Consider the following 17,642-nt stretch of genomic DNA (forward strand, 5'->3'; position numbering starts at 1 on the left):
GAAATTCTAAATCCTCACAGATCCTGAGAGGAAGAGGATTGCTGTCATCACCAAGTCTTCTTAGAAGGAAAGCCAAAAGGAATCTCCTTGCATCTTACCTTCAGAAAATCACTGCATCTGCTCTATCCTTGTCAGGCATCCAGCAAACATTAACAGAAGAGCCTTATTTGAACAAAACCAGACTCTTCTATTAATGTTTGCTGGATAACTTGTAACTTCCACATTGAATTTAGTTTTTTCCTGTGTGATTCACATGTTTTGATTATACTGATATTCCCCCTCATAACAAGTCCTTACTATTTATATGAATGGTTGTCAAGGAAACCAAAAATACAGCAAAGTTGGGTAACTCTTCTGGATTCAGAATTTCTGGTTTCTGAGTATTTTAAGAAATAATAACTTGCTCTAAGAAACAATTGTAAGAAAAAAGGAATTTATACATCTTTGCTAAAATTATTTTTCTATTTCTGCTGGCCTTTGAGGCTGTTCTTGCTCATCACAGAAGCACTGGTGACTTTAATAGGATTCTGCCTCATCTTTCACTTTAAGAAACAGATGGTATCTTCCACACATGTGTGCAACAAGTCTGGATACAAATAACACTGAGCAAAAAGGTTGAGATAGAAATGGATGATTATTTGAACCTCTGGGTCCTGGATAATGTAGAGCAAATGCAGAAACTGTGGAGCAAGCCACAACTGGAAAGGGAGATTAGATATTAAAAAGGCAGAACAAACAAAACCTCCAAAATCAGCATCAGCATACAGCAAAGGAAAATAACTGCAAATTAATTTTCATCTCTGTAGCAAAGTCCATAACACAGTCTGACTGATGTTGAGGACTTTTTTTCTTTTCTTTTTTTATATTTTCCTTCCAAATCTCTCATCAATACACACATGCACACAAAGGGCAGACAAGTGGGAAAAACCTGATTCAAGGATGCTTCTTCAAAACAACATCCTTAAGAACAAAATTAAATGAGGGTGCCAAGAGCTTATCCATGTTTTATACGGATACAACTGCAGACATAAACTAAAACTGATGTAGGTGGTTTTTTTTTTTTTTGGTCTCTGCCACTTAGGCAACAAAACATTCAGCCACACAGCTTCTTCAGAAAAGAAAGGACCAAAAGGTAATTCACCTACTGGGATCTTTAAGGACTATCTCCCTCCCCTTAGGTATTTAGCTGGCTTTTCTCCCACTTTATTTAGCCCCATAAAACTCAAATGGCCAGTTTCTATTTGAGTCCTTTTCTTTACTCTCATTTGAGACTTTCTAATTTTTTTCATTGTTTCTTGCTATCTCCAAAATGCTGAATGCTCTCTTTGTTTTCCTTTCTTCATTTGTGCAAAATGAGACTGCAGAATGAAAAAGTCTAGCCAGTCTCAGTTAGTGCTGTATCTTTGTTTCTTGTTCCTTTGAGGCCCCTGGCCTCAACCACAGCTGTTTCCAGTGCAGCAGTCAAGGGTGGAGGACCTAAAAGAGTCTGAGCATCCCAAGAGAGGTCAGTGAGAACCAGCCAAACACCAGCCTCCAGCCCCACCTCTCCAGAAGAGGCAAAAGAACAAATCTTCCCTAGAAGATAAGATAAAGCCTTTTTATTTTTTCTTCCTGTCAGTGAATGAGTGAAAAGAGACAAACAAGCTGAAGTAGATAAAACGGCAGAAAGCCAGAGCTTTCTGCTAAAAGCTGACTGACAGGTAGATCTGGCCAGAACTCGCCCAGTGGTGAAAACTCAGGGCTGCCCTTCTCGCTTCATCTGTATGGAAAGATAAGAAAGATCAATTGCCTGCTTTAATTGCCAGTGAACTCAATCAACAAGCTCTTTGTGCTAATTCATCAGGGAAGATACTAATCCATGAAAATATTATCACTGTCTGATGTACTGAAGCTTTTCCACTTCAGTAACTATGCAAGTACATACACACTAGCTGCAGCCATTCCATGTTCTAGCACATTTCCATGCAGCTCTTGGGGTGAAAGCCCAGCAACACAACCTGCATTTTGCATGATGTCAGGATAACAAACAGGTGTCATCAAGATGCACTATCCAGGATAAAATGCAACAGCATATGCTGCATAAACATGTTTTGATGGATAGACAAAAGCTCCAACTCAGAGACAAAAACCTATCTGAAGTGGGATTCTCTCCCAAATGAAAAATCCTTTTGTAAGGATTATCAAAGAAGGTTGCAGAAGTTACAGTGACTATTGCTAACCAAGTAATACCTGAGAAAGGAGATTGCAGGTGTAAAACACTAGTTATCATGCACAAAAACATTCCCAACCAGACACCAAGAATGTTGAGGGACTGCCTTCCCACCCTTTTAAGCCTGAAAGATTCCCATCCAGCTTGTATCCTTACAAAACAGTGTTTGACAGCCAGAGTTGCAAAATAAAGAATCATAGAATATATCAAGTTAGATGGGACCCATAAGAATCATTGAGTGCAACTCTCTTCTCCTCACAGGACTACCTAAAGCTAATCCCTATGACTAACAGGTTCATCCATGGTCAGGCTTGGAGTCATGACCAGAGTTCACGAGCTTGGCGACATGACCCTGGGGAGCCTGTTCCAGAGACCAACTACCCTCTCAGTGAAGAACTTTCCTGATGTCCTAGGGTGGTTTGTGGAAAGGATGTGGGAATGCAGCTTCCACCAGATATCTGATATCTTAACACAAAGTCAAAACATAGCAAATGCTTATGAGAAAAAGAATCCATTCTTCTTTTCAGAAGAAAATCCCTACTTACTATTGGGCATCTCATCAGTAAAATCACCTTCCTCCAGACCTAAACTTACACTGTTTCTGCCTAAAGAGTAAGAATAGTAGAACTTCAACAGCTGAAAATGCTGCAACAAAAAAAGGCCATTAGTTGGTGGAACACACATCCAACTAGTGGAATAAATGCTATATCCCATAAAGAACTCTTATGTCTCTTTTTTTCACCAAAAGCAAAGAACTTCCAGGAAAACAAATCAACCTCCACCCTGCAGAGTTGGAGGCCAGGTGAGTGCAACTTCCTATATAGCAATTACTGCTTCATGGGAATAAAAATTACATAAAACAGTGTTCTTTTCTCCAGTGCTAAGTATTACCATCTCTCAAAACTCCTAGGGACTACAATGCTCCAGGAATACATCCAGAATAAAAAGAATAATAAAGGATAAAAGGTATTACAATTACGAACAAGCAAAACTAACAATAACCTAGTGCAAAAAGCAGTGAATGTGATATGGTGAAAAATTATTCTTTTCCTTTTTTTTATAAAGAGCTACGTTGTCTCTCAAACAATGCAGCATTAACTAGATAAACAATCTGAAGAAAATAAAGACATTGGGAAAGCTGGGCTCCTTCAAAAACAAGAAACACTGAAGTTCATGACATCAGTCTAGTTAATTGCCCTGCTTCTGGTTAAGGGCAGGGCAATTAATTATCAATTATCAAATAATTCAGATAACAGTGAGTTTGCATGAGTAGTGTTTAAATGAAGTGTCCATGTAGCAGGCACGTAACTCTTACAACTTCCTGAAACATCTGAGGGCTAAGTCCACCAGTGGCACCCTAATTCCATGTAATCTTGGAGTTTCACCCTAAAGACTGTCAGATAAAATTGCGATCAGACAGGTGAACACAGGTCCCAAATGTCTCATTAAAACAATACAGATGGAACTATTTTAAAGGCTTTCATCTGTGTCAGCTAAAAACTGTGGAATCCATTCAGCTGTGAAAGGGGTTGAATCTCAAGTAATGGAGGAGTATATGGGAAAATTAACAGGGGATCAAAATACTACTCAGTTTTCATCTTTTTTTCTGAAAGGGTGAGACCTAGACACCATCAACTTAAGCTCAAAGAATGAAACTTCCACAGGATTAAAAAATTTGATTGGAAAAGAGGTAGCTCTACTAAGAGAAATGACTCAAGTCAAACTACCATCAATGGCATCTCATTAATAACCTTACTACGTATTTCAAAAAATCAAACTTTGTAGGACAGCAGACTGACCTGAAAAGTGTTAACTTCACTAAAAGAAACAAAATTTCTCAATTTACAAGTCCAAATGTTCTCATACTAAGTCGACTCAAAAAGAGATGATGTAAATAGCATTTCATTAACAATGTTATTACCTATCCCCCCCTTTAAAGCAAGTGTTGAGACTAAAATCAGCCTGTACACCCTTACCTGGACTGAGATGGTTTCAGACCTGTGAGAAGAGTGACTTCAGCATGTGCTTGTGCTGTGCCAGGCACACAGCATGACTGTCATTTTCACTGCTGTGAAAACTTGTCACACAAAAATGTGTGCCTAGACAAGGTGAACATTATTTCTGTCCACAAGAATGACTATTTCAGCCCCAGTCCTTCAGAAGACTTGGTTCCTACACTGCCTGCTGAACTGCTCCACGGGAAGTAGCTCACATCTGATCTATTGCCCAACACTTCCCTGAATCTCAGTTGTTTCTCAGAAATAAGCCAACACCACAAATAAGCCAACATCATTAACAAATGAGGAAATCTAACCATTTCAGCTCCCAGGTTGTGAATCAAGAATATTCTTGGAGTCCTTGCAGCCTCCTATATTTTTCAGCTTATCAATCAGACATGGAAATACATTTACTTCAGTTCTTTGTAAATCTAGAAACAAGGCTCATTAAACATTTTGATAAAATGCTCACATCAATACTGATCTTCACTAGGAATGCCTTGAGCACTCACTGCTGCTCTTCTGTGAGTTATTGAATGCCCTTTGACAGGGAGGTGTCCCTGTGAGCAAGTGAAGAGCCATTAAGAGCTAAGACCATCTAACTATAGCCATTATATGTCTACCCAGCTTTCTACCTGCAGGTGCCAAAGAAAGAAATTGTGTTGGAGCACAGGATGACCATTAACTCTCTCCAGCAAGTACAGGGGATATACACCCTACATCCCTCATGCAGATCAAAGTGTTCAAATAACTTCTGTATATCCAAGGTTAGGTCAGCAAAATGCTCTCATTTCTCATAGGTGGATGATAATGCTCTGAGAAGGCAGCTGCTGTAATGGGGATGCATGGAACAAACGACAGCTGCCCAAGTTAGTTTGAGACGTGTCTTTTTTAGGCTTTTCCAGGGCATGCTTTTTAATTTCTGTCAAACTGAATAATTTTTGGAAAATCTCATGTGAAGTTATTCATCCTTTTCTCATTCTCTGCTAAAATTGCCTACCCTGGAGGTGCAGCACATGTTGCTGCAATGAGCACTGTTGAGGAAGCTGAATGCCAAACAAAAATCCTTGCTGTTGAAATGTCACAGTCAGCTACTATGATACAAATGTGGGTGATTTTAAGAGGAAGAGAGTTGGCTCCTTAGTCCTCACTCCACATATGTTACACAGAGCAGCTACCCCATCTTCCTGGTGGACACAGAACAGAACAACTGTACTGCTTTTCCCTAGAATCAAGAAAAAGGTGGAGCTACAGAGAGGCCCACAGCAATTAGAACTAAATTATAAAACTAACAAAGAACGCCAATGTTTTTTCAAAGCACCAGCAGCAGCAGGAAAGTACAATGGGTTTACAAAGTCAGACATGAGGCTTTCTTCTCGAATAGTAGTGGAAGCACTGCACAATGTAACACAGGAGGCAGACTTCACAAAGGTTCCACTGTGCTGGGGAGTTTGAATTGCTATCTGTTTCTTGGTGGATACTAATTTCCTCCCAAACAGTCTGAAAGAAAATATCTTGGCTTAAAAAACCAAGTCTGTTAATTTCCAGTCATCTTTACTGAAAATTATTGATAAAAGACTGTTCTTAAGATGGCAGCACTGCATCACAACCACAAGCATCTTTTATCACCTGAGACTTCAGGCCTTTAGCACTCAATATGTCCATTAGCAAATACACAAAATCTCAATTATAAAGTAGAAATTCAAATCTAAAAATAAGTCATAAATGTAATACAAATCTGTAAAATCTTTTGATTAGAGACTTCATTTTCCAGTATCTTGGATTTGCATATTTAAAAAAAATAAAGAGAAGGGGACACGACAGGAAGCAGCACCAGTCAATGCCTATCATTTCACTGACATGTGCAGTGGGCCAGTTAACAGGAAGACAAAAGGCTGGTGAAATGCAGGAGCACTGCAAGCCCCCCATGACACGTGAGAATTTTAGATCAAAACCTCAGTGCCATAGAAACACTTTAACTGAATACTTACTGCTGCGTGAATGAATGTAAACATAAACAGATGCTGGGTTTCTCTTTCTGAGTTGCATTAATAGCAATTAGATCTTGCATATGAAGTGGAAAAGAAACGAAGGGAAGTAACATACTTCTCCTGTATAACTTTGTGTGTTTGCCTCTGAGGCACACAGAGAACTACTTATAAGATAAACAATCCTGTGCTGCCCTTAACAATATATAATCTGCATGCAGTGCAATGCAAATACAGTCAAATCCTTACAGTCCATGATAGTTTAAGAGTCAGTCACTATTACTGTGATTGTTATAGGTGGCTGCAACATCCAGTGGAACTTCTTTACTAGGAAGATGATGGAAGGCAGGAGAATGCTGACCAATTTTATTGTTCAAGGCTTTATCAACACCGCTATCGTTGTCACCTTCTTAAACTGATGTGAAAACCACCAAGCTAATAATCTGTTCATCAAATACACTCTCATATCTTCCCAACTGGCAATCAGAATCCCTCTCTCCCATGCTCAGAAAGTGGTAGCTGCCATTTTGTTGAAAGTATTTGTTTGATCATGCTTCTGAAATTGGTATATTGCAATACTGCAATACATACAGCCATATCACTACTATTATTCAATGGAAGAGCTTCTGCTGGTATCCAAAGATTTCATGGCATTTGAGCTGTTTTTGGTGCAATTTGCTGCAAAGACATTCACATACTGAGCATATTTTAAAACAACTAACATTATTGGGATTTTGACCTACAGTAATGTTTGCATGGACAATACAATGTGCCAGACAGGACACTTGCTCGCTGTCTGGATGGTAAAGGGAGTCTCCATAGCAAGGGTTCTTACAGGGTCATCTTAGTTGGATTGAGTGAGACTCCCTAAAACATGTTTCTGTACAATTTTTGTAACCCAGCTGACCCATGGTCCTACCTGACCACTGCAAGATATGTATTATATGTGAGTATAGATCACCTTCACCTATGTACAAAACATTTCCCAACTATCTTAAGTATGTACAATAGACTGTCCTACATGATCCTTTCTACGCATGCAGGAACTGTTCCGATTGATTGTCTTACTCTTGTACAATTGATTAACTTTGCAGCAGGAACTGTCTGTGAATATCTGAGACAGCCAGATTCTTTGCCCAGGATGTTAATCGACATGCTTAAGCATACAAATTGGTCTAGCCACAGCAGGGTCTGCCTGGGGAATCTCAACAACTGTCTGAAATTCCCACCAGGACCACTCCTGTAACAAGCTGTCAAATACTTCTTGTGCCAGCAGTTCCATCAATCACCTAGCTTCAACTTGGGCTGCTGTCTCAAACCAGTCCTTTATCTCACCTGTGCAGACAACAAGCCTGGGAGTTCCTGGACCACTGAGGGAATTTGAGTGCACTAGGGTTGCACACAGGCACAGCCCCAAGAACCAGCTATGCTACAATCATAATTAAAGAATTAAATTTTATTTTCCTGCTTAAGTCTCATAGCCCTTGCCCATTAGCTCAGCTGGCTAGAGCATGGTGCTAATGACACCAAGGTTGTGGGTTCAATCTCTCTACAGACCCTTCACTCAAGAGCTGGACTCAATGATCCTTGTGGGTCTCTTCTAACTCAGAGTATTTTGTGATGTCTGTCTAAATGATGTCAATATCCGACCTAGTGAACTGGCTTCAAAATTCAGATGAAAGTGGCTAAGAAGTAATTCACACCTCATACTGCAGCAAATGCCCAGAGATAGGTGATCTTTATGCCATGCATTACTTGAGTTTGGTTGTGTTGTATCAGACTACTGATTTTGACTGAGTGTGCAGATGTCAACATTTCTGATAGGAAATCACCTAATGCAGCACTGGTACTCAGATTTGTGGTCTGTTGTTTCGGGGAACAGTAAAAGCTGCAATATTGTCTATATGTATAGCAAAGAATGGAGCTTTCCATATTTCTCTTTCAGTTCAAATGTTCATCTATTACAAAACCCTATTCACCAACCCTTCAAATTCATAAATGAATTGCAGCACATATGCACTAAACTATTTAAAGGAGATGGCTTTTCTGCTCTATCAGTGATTAAAGGACTGTGTATCTGGGCCATTTACTCACAGCAGAGCAGGCAACTGCTCATTTTACATTCTGCCTTCTTCAGTTCACCTGATGTTGTCACCAGTGTGTCAAGCAAAAGGTGGGAAAACAAACTCACCGATTCCATGTTTAACAACAAAGTGCAGAAGCCAAGTGCCCAAGCTGCACACCTTCAATAGTTTGTTCTGCAGCTTCTTCATGTAAGACTGAACTGAAAAAAACACAATACCCTGCAGCCACATATGTGCAAATCACAGCTGTAATAGATGAATGTTTCACAAGTATTTTTTTTTCCTTTTATTTAATGCTCAAAGACCATTTTCAGTTTCCAGTTATTTTGTGGGATGCATTGTTGTATTAGATATGTCTATGCATTAGGACCAAAGCTGACTAACACAACTAAACTGATCATATAAAGTGAATTTACATTGCCAAGTAACTTTCCAGTTTGCAGTCGCAGCCATATGTGGCCACATAAATTCGGAAGAGTTTTGTGTGGGCCATACTGAGTAGTGCAAGAATGAAGTATGTAGCTGTGGAATAGTTCAATTACTGGCACCATTATCAGCAGCCTACACTTCAAGGACGCTTATTGCTGATTACTGACTGCACGTAGCAGGTTTAGTTAATGGGAGAGAGTTCCAAATCCTAACAGCTAATGAGTTGAGGGAGAGCTTTTAAGCACCCATCCGTGTTCCTTGAGGTTTTTGGCAAGGCAGTGAGGAGACAGGCCAAGTTATGTTGGGGAAGGTTACAAGCATCTTAGTACAACTGGCTGTTAAAATCTTCAAACTAACTGGTTTAAAGAAATACATCCAGCAAGCTGACATCTCAACTGCGTCTGACCCTGTTCCTGGAAATGCTGTTATTTTGGCTCAGCTCCACAGTTAAGTTTCCTCCTCTTCTATCCCATCCCTTATAACGTACCCCAAGCAAAGATATACCTTTCCTTGGCCATTCTTTCCTGTGCTCCATCTCTCTTCTAAGCAGGCTGCTGGTATTTTGGCAGCATCTGCTTCTAGGGAGAGAATGAACCTAGGCTTTTGTGGTGCAACAGGAATGTGAACAGCTGTGTCACCTTGCAAAAGGAAAAATAAGTCTTCTCTAAGTTTTAAAAGGAACATCTGACATGCTTAATTCACAGCAGCAAAGTAGATATGTTGGTTTGCTGGCCCTAGAAATTCTGATATAATCCATGATATCTTGTCTTCCCTTTCTTGCAGTGAAGTGTCCAGTTTTCCTCTAAAACCTGAGAGAAAACAACAGCCACAGCCAAGACTAATTTTCTGTGCCTTTCTTCAGGACACTGGTATCTCTTAGCTATACAGCATGTATTTTAAGAGCTGCAGGATATGTTAAGAAACACTGCCAAATACCAAATACTTTAGTCTCTAAATTCTGCCTTTAAAAAAATTAATATGCTACTGGAAACTGTTGCCTGAATTCTAAATAGCTACTTGAAAACAAAAAAGCATCCATATTATTTATGGAGGATCTAATATTATGTGCTCTCTTCCACTGTTTGAGCAGGAACAGGAGCAGAAGCAGGACTTTTCCTAGGACTTAAGGGCTTAATCTAACATGCCAGCTCCTGCTGCGTTAGAAGGAAGAGGCTGGAAGCTCATACATATCCAATGGGAAAAAAACAAACATGAAATGAAATGTTTTCTGCAGCAGCTAAAATGTGTTCCAAAACAACTGAACATCAGTGAATGAAAGCTAAGCAGAAAGTTCTCATGCCATTACTCAGTTTAAACCCTTTTAAAAGTCAGAAATTGGCATTGATTGCAGGCTTAAAAAAGAACTATGGAGGGTCATTTAAACTGAAACATAACATATACTGTAACAGTGAATCCATAGATCACTTCAGAGAAAGACAGGCTTTCTAGTAAACATCCAGCATCAGCTCTATGTTTTCTTAACACCAGGTAGCAAAATACAGCTCCCAAGAGTGCAGGTGAAATACATGAACCTAAACCAATCATTAAATCCTCTCTAGGGGCTACATAAGAAACAAATGAGATGAGCTTCTACAGCTGTCTGTAAACAGCTCCTCTGTCGTCTTTGCTAAAACCTGCAAAATTATCTGGATATGAGCCAGCATCATTCCTGTTTTTTTAAAACTCTGTTTATATTTATAACTCTTTGCTCTCCTTTGCCAGTGTCTATCACATTCTCCTATGCTCAGTACTATATACGGTGATTCTTTGGCCACTGAAACCAGGGAAATTGCTTGGTATGGAAAATGATGAGCTCTGAACAAGAGGGGCAAACCTGGAAAGACCTATTTATGCATCAATACCTGCATCCAGCTAGAAACTGGTCCTCAACCTAAAGCCTATGGGTTGCATGCAAGATAATCTAGTGTGCATGTAGGTCACCGGTCATATAAAAATCAAGGCTGATTGAAGAGGGAGGGATAAAACAGTTTTGCTCTGTAGCCTCATATCTACTCAGTGTTTTGCCTATAAATCAGAAATTGGGGATCACTGAAGTAAGCTCTCTTGATTATTATTTACTTAACTAGACTGGACCATACCCAAATGACCAGAAGGAAAACACTAAGAGGTCTGTCTTCCCCAGCTGAGAGGCTAATTAAAAACCCTACAATTTGCAGAAAAGCACATGTAACATAGACACGTACGAGATTGATAGGAAAAAACCTCCTCCTTGCTATAAAGCTATAAAGAACAGAAGGGGGATCTCTGGCTAATTAGGTTAATATCAGCTTATGGCTTCATGTAAAAGAACCAATGAAAAATAAAACCAGAAACAAAGTATTTTTCTCAAGAATCACTTTTTTCCCTTTTCCATCTCTTTCTAAAGCTTTCTGTATTCAATATTTCCCAACGTGCTGTGCTTTGAATTTCCCCTTTAGTAAGTACAGCAATTTGCTAAATTTAAGGTTTTTTCCTTGTTTCAGGGTCCTGTTCAGAACAATCTGGTAAGTCATAAAAATTACTGCCACCAACTTCAAATGCTAAAGTCTGAATACTTCATTCTACCTCCACAGGTAAAAAAAAAACATACAGCTCCAAATTGATGCTGTGCTTCCATGTTCTGATTTAAACTTTTTAAGTATGAAAAGAGAATTACTTTGAGTGAGTGGTTCCCAACCTCCCCACCCCGTTGACTGAACTCTTTTAATAATCATTTCTTTTGGAAGGGCATCCATACAAAAAAGGTAGCTATTGTACTAATGCTACCTTGTCGAAGTGTGTGTACTTAGAGTTTCACACACCTGTGCTTGAGGAATGCAAGGCAGTTAGGTGTTTCCAGTAATAGACTTGGGTTTATTGAGCAAGATTCTTAAGATTTCACCATTGCTACTAGGAAGAAGTATCCTTAAAAAAACATAGTGTGATCAGATGGACAGCCAGAATCCTCTTGCTAGCAAGTAAAATTCTAAGCTGCTACACAAAACATTTCATTAGCTGCTCTCATTCTAGAGAACTGCACTGATTTTAGCCATTTAGCATCTTCCAGTTACGTGTAATCAGGGTTACAGCCATGTCAGCTAGAATTAGTTGTCATCAGGGAGAATATTTTTAGGCAGTAGTTCCCCTGCAATTCACCAGTCAAGGGAGATGAGGAACAAAGGGTGACATGAAATCACAAGTATATGACTGACACCTGTGTCTGTGTGTCTTTACCTTGAGCTCATCTGCATCATAGAAGTCTATGCGCACCGCCGGGACCATCCACGTCTGGAACAGAGTTGCCAGGATCTGTTTGGCAATTGCATCTGCGATGAGGTGGAAGTGGAGTGGGTTCCGCCTGATATGAGGAGGGAGAGGAACGCGTTAGTTCAAAGGTTTCTAATTCCTGTTCTTAAAGGACAACATCATAATTTACAAAGTTTTATCTCTGTCTACCATGTCAAGTTTTGAGTGTGCAGCATGTCTGGTGGAGTCCTGCTCTGTGGCCAAAACACTGAGACACAATTTGAATACACATGACCACAACACAATACTCAATCAGTTTCTGGGTGGCCATGAACACACAGAACCTTTGACTCCAGCAGAATGTGATGATTTGTAACACCTAAGAGTCTTGTCCCATGCACCAGCTCCTTAAAAAAAGGCCAAGTTAATATTCCTTTGGGGACTTGAGTTTTGGAAACAATTGTTTCAGTTTCTAGGTGAACCTGGTAATTTATCTTTGTAGTAAGAAGACTGTCCTAGGTTAAATACAACAATTTAAATGAGGTGAAATTCTGGGACCCTTGAGTTTACATAGAACTTTTCTACAAAACAATCTTGGGGAACCAACAGCTGTCCCATAGGAGCCCAATATTAGATGTTTCAGGTGAGTGCCTTCTAGCTATTCACTGGCATAGTGAACAGAATGGAAATTGCAAATCTTAGCATATCCTTTTTTACTAATGGTTAAAGAAAGGCACTCACCAGAGTGCCTTTTACTTGAAAACATCAGATCTGGGTTCACCTCTGAAATCACACGACTTAGGCTAACTGAAAAGCTTCAAAACAAGATGGGTGAAGCCAGTATCAGCAAGACTGGCAAGCTTTCACAAAGTGTATGGGTTTTTCTATACTAATGTGAACTTAGACATTATAAATACCTTGTTTAATTCCCTTAACCTCCCTCCCTTTTTGGGGGAAAATAAGCAACAAAATTTGATCTTAACTTCTGCGGTAGGAAACATACCAGTGGAAATTACTCACAAATTGTAGTCCTCCATGTTTAGCCCTAGCTTAGCAACTTTCTCTGTCAGCAAAAAAGGACAGACTTTGAAAGAACTCCTAAGAGGAAAATATGCTTGTTTAGACTTCAGCATGGGATCAAGCTTTCTTTGATCCCTAGAGTGGAATAGTGGATTCTCATTCCTATGGAATTTGTAAAGCTAAATGAGTGTACTTGCTAATTGGTATTTTTCATCTAACAAGAGAAGTATTTAGTTTCAGATGTTGATTAAAGCAGAAGATGAGTGATGCTACTAGATTCTTCAGTGTGAATGAAAAGTGAGGAAAACTATGTTAGCTCAGGCCAATATACTTCCATTACATTTTTGGGCTTAACCCAAAAAATGAAGGTTATTTTTTCTCCATTTTCTACATTAATAAAAAATGTGTGCCTTCCTTTCAATGTTTCTCTTCTTGCTTTGATGAGTAATACTGCTTCCCACTGAACAAAGTCCACAGGAAAATGTAAAAATACATATATTTGTTCATAGTATTTTAACAGACCCCTCAGCAGAAAGAGGAGATTGTAGAGAGAAGCAGTGTATGACTGGATTTTGCAGATCCAACCCAGCACTCAGGGCTGCCAGTGAAGCTGCTGTATTGGCTTCAAGGACACTGTGGATCACATTATGTGCTTACAGGAAAAGCAGAAAAGGGCTGGGTAGCAGCCTTATATATGAGATAATCATGATGGCAGAATAAACCCACTGAAGCTGATCTGCCTTAAACAATATCCAAACCACTAAGCCACAACACGCTTTTCAGAAGACAAAGGTCTTTCAATCTCCAGCTTGTCCTGGAGGGAGGAGGGGAGGGGGAAAGGCACAAGCTGCCAGCTGCTGAGTGTCCCATTACCAAGCTAAAGGGATCACAGCAATTACATTTACTTCACCAGCCCAGCAGGAGAGTAGAAGAGGACATCCTGGCTCATGCAGATTCCGCAGTAACCAGGCACCTTGCCAAGAAAAAAATCAGGAAATAGCAGTGATCAGGAGATACATCTCATTAGTAGAGACAAGGCCAAGAGAAACAAAGTACAACACCGGTGGCTTTGGGTACCGGCAGAGCAGTATCTCAAGACAAATAAATGTTCAATATCAACATACACGTCCCACATAGCTCCCTCTGCTAAGGAGGGGCTGAGTCTGGGTTCTGGTAGGACTATTTCCCAGCTGGTGTTCTTCAGTAATTTCCTTCCCTTTTTTATTCTGGGTTATTTATCTTATATTCTAAAGTAGAATAAGAAGAGTAAAAATTCAGTTAAAAAAAAAGCAAGCTTCTTTCAAATGATCATTTAGTTAAATGGAATTTATATAAAATATTTCATGATGAAACACACTAGTTGAAAAGAAAAAATCTGACACAAAGACACTCAGATGTTCAGTAGCAGTTTATACTTATCTGAATGCCCCAGAGTGTATGAAACTTATATGGGAACAAGTGGGTGACATTTACTTTAGTTCATCTCCTGTTGGGAGAAAGAAAAAAGGATAGCTGTACTCCCACACAGAAATGTCTTTCAAGTTGTTAGCCTCATGGTAAAGATTCAGCTGGAAGGAAAAGTGTGTGTCAGAGGCAAGGCAAAAGATTATCACTTACAAAAATATATCCCCAAAATAGTATGGTGACCTGATGACATCTGCAACTAAATGTGCATCAGCCACAGAAAATTTTACTCCAGACAAGATTTCAGTTCTGTGAAATGTGAGGTTTAGCATGGTGCTGGAAGCCAACAGTGCACAGCCTCAAAGCTGGAAGACCTTCTGAAGGTAACAAGACTAGCATACACACAGATGACATCTTTCACCTCTTCTGCTGTCTGCAATATGTGAAGCCTAAAAGATATGGATTGTTTCAAAGTGTTTAAGTAACAAGTTTAGAAGCTTGAAGATCAACCAACATTCATTATAACAGATACAGAAGAGATTCTGCAAGATGAGAAATCTTTCTCAACAGATGTATGAAAGGGATGTCATGATTATCTGACAACATGATTGAATCAGTGGCTATAAGAATTGGGGATGACAATCAGGATATTGTGAAGGATTCCACTGAAAGCTGAATTTCATTAAACTGGGACATTTTGCTCATTTTCCACTGGGCACATCAAGAAAAATAAAAAAAACACACACATAAAGGCTGGTTGTATCTTATACTGATAGAAATCCCTATAATGTACTGGGGACAGTATATTCAACTATGGAATAACATGGGTCAATATAAGGCAACTGTGATAAACTTCTAACACAAAACTAACAGGTTTTGGAAAATCCTCAGTATTCATGTGAATTAATCTGTTTAGGAATAAATGTTTCTAGTATCCCAGGTTTCAGAACAATGAGCCCCAGGTCTTCCAGATTCCTTACTGCAGAAGCAGCTATTGTAACAGCCATAGAATTCCTCACAAGGTCCAGAAATACTTAATCTTATTTACTTCAATGATTTTGAACATTTGAATTTCTACCAACTACAACTTTTCACAGTTTCTGCTACATGGAAAATGCTGATGCATTAATGTCTTAATTTGGTAAAATGTAGTTCCAAAATATGGCTATTTCCCATCAAGTGGAAACTTAAGGTTCTAAGTACTCTGTTCAGAAAACTGCAAATCTCCCTATATTAACTTATTTCCACTTATCTTAAGATCAGAACACTATCTGACGAAGTAAACCATATGTAAAGAGCACACATTTATTTTCCTAAATTACTTTCCTCAAAAGTGAACAAAGGGAGATTCTAGCCAAGATTTTAAAGCATGGATGCTTAAGTATAGGTTCTTAGCCCTAAATATAGGAGTTTGAATGAATGCCCTCATTTTCAAAATTGCTGACGTCCTATAAAGTTAGGAAAATGAAAAGACGTCAATTTTTTAAAAGTCAGGCCATGAATTTAGAAGTCTATTCCAAGGTACCCATTTCTCTACATTTTTTCTTATCATGATGTCTTATTCTTGCATTTCAAAACCTCTTATTCTTCATCAGATTTATGATCTGCTTGCTCAAGCATTTGTGGCCCTTTCTTTTCAAATAGCCACTGCCATAGACTTAAATACGGAAATCTACAATTGAAAAAGGGAGTAGTGAACCAAGGCTCACTATTCCCTTCTGCACTATTCCATAGCTCAATTGTTAGTAATTCAAAAGGCAGCTCCTTGGCTGCTTGGTTACACAGTTCTCTCTCTGCAACAGAGAAATTTTATTTTCTAAGAATACAAAAAGGTCAGTAGCCGAGGGGGTTTATTTCCAAAACCTATACTTTATCAAGGGAAGCACAACAAGGTAGTACCTCTTATATCTGTAACAAATGGTTACAAGAACTTCAAACAAGAATTATAAAAGGCAGTTTGGTAAACTTTTTCTCCTAATGCCCATATGACAATCCCTCTCTCATATGAGAAAAATTTTAATGTGAAAATCTTCAAGATGTTTTTATACCACTTCACACCCAGTATTGATGAAAATGCTCCCAAAGTATTGGAGAGAGACTAAAAACACACTTGCTGCATCACTCATGGATCTTCTTGTTTTGTGTTTACTGACAGAATTTCTTTGAGAAGTACTAAGAGTAAATCATGAGCAGATTTTTTTAAACATTGCTTTCTCCATTATGCTCTATTGTTAGGACAGCTAGAAAAAACAAAAAGTGTGTATTGTTGATGCATTCATATGGATCAGAGAAACCAGGTCACACTTTATGTGTTTTGCCAGAATAACCTCACACAAAATAGACTGACACATTAGAAAAGTTGGAAACACTGTCAGAGGTTTTGAATTCTCAAATTAACTCCATTAAGGCAAAGTGGTCTCAATGGAATATAGCCATTAGATTATATAAGCTTTAATTACCAGCCAGTGTTGACTTGTGACTTTTACTTGGAAATTACATGTCATCCTTTTAATTTAATTTAGATTTTCATTTGCTTTGTCTTATTCTACTTGTTCTGAGGAAAAAAAAAAAGAGTTCATTATTCATACAGCATTCTGTAACACAGCTTCATATCCTGTTCTTAAAAATGCTCTGACATACACTTAACTTTAAGGTTACAAGCAGCCTTCTTAAAGCAGAGAGGCAACTTCATATTAAAAAGCATTTGTCTCGTTGTCTGGTTTTGTTTACATTTCTTCCAAAGCCCCCACACTCCTATGCCACTATTGCTGTAGTATAAATGGAGAGTTCAGCCAAAGAAGTAAATGCAGTGTCTCCTGTGAAGAAGAGGGACTGACATAGTGGGGGAAAAAAACAGAAGGCCACAAAAAACCAACACAGTATTTGCTGGCACAAAAGAGAAGTTAATTGTTTACAGATTGTCAGGCTGACCTAACTGCCAGAAACATGCATAATTGTGTAAGTTTGTTTTTTATTTTGTTTCCAAATGAAACATAGTGTTAGACATGTTTTTGAAAAAGGACACATTAAAAACCATTTTAGCTCTTATTCAAGTTAAGACTTACCCGAACTGAGAAATTATCTTTTTAATATGTAACTAGGATTGTGGGCTGTTTCTGTAGCACTCTAAGGTTTGCAATTTTCAGAAATGGAGTAAAACATTGAAAAAATCACCAATGTAACTTGGACCAATAGTTGCAAAAGATTCAAGGAACATTATCAACCACAGAAAACTGCTTCAATTTTGAAAAAGAAATGCAGGTGCTTTTTAGCTTACCACTATAAT

The 17,642-nt window shown here is 38.8% G+C and overlaps 1 protein-coding gene across 2 annotated transcripts in view; it reads right to left on the bottom strand.

The window, feature by feature from the left end:
- LARGE1 (LARGE xylosyl- and glucuronyltransferase 1) overlaps nt 1-17,642 on the bottom strand; it is a 272,061-nt gene that overhangs the window by 111,860 nt on the left and 142,559 nt on the right. For both annotated transcript variants that reach the window (XM_066551016.1, XM_066551015.1), the window contains one exon: nt 11,921-12,044. In XM_066551016.1, coding sequence (XP_066407113.1) covers nt 11,921-12,044 — 124 coding nt within the window. The remainder of the gene's footprint in view (nt 1-11,920; nt 12,045-17,642) is intronic.

Source organism: Molothrus aeneus, chromosome 5 (genome assembly GCF_037042795.1).
Source record: "Molothrus aeneus isolate 106 chromosome 5, BPBGC_Maene_1.0, whole genome shotgun sequence".
NCBI classification, from domain to species: Eukaryota; Metazoa; Chordata; class Aves; order Passeriformes; family Icteridae; genus Molothrus; species Molothrus aeneus.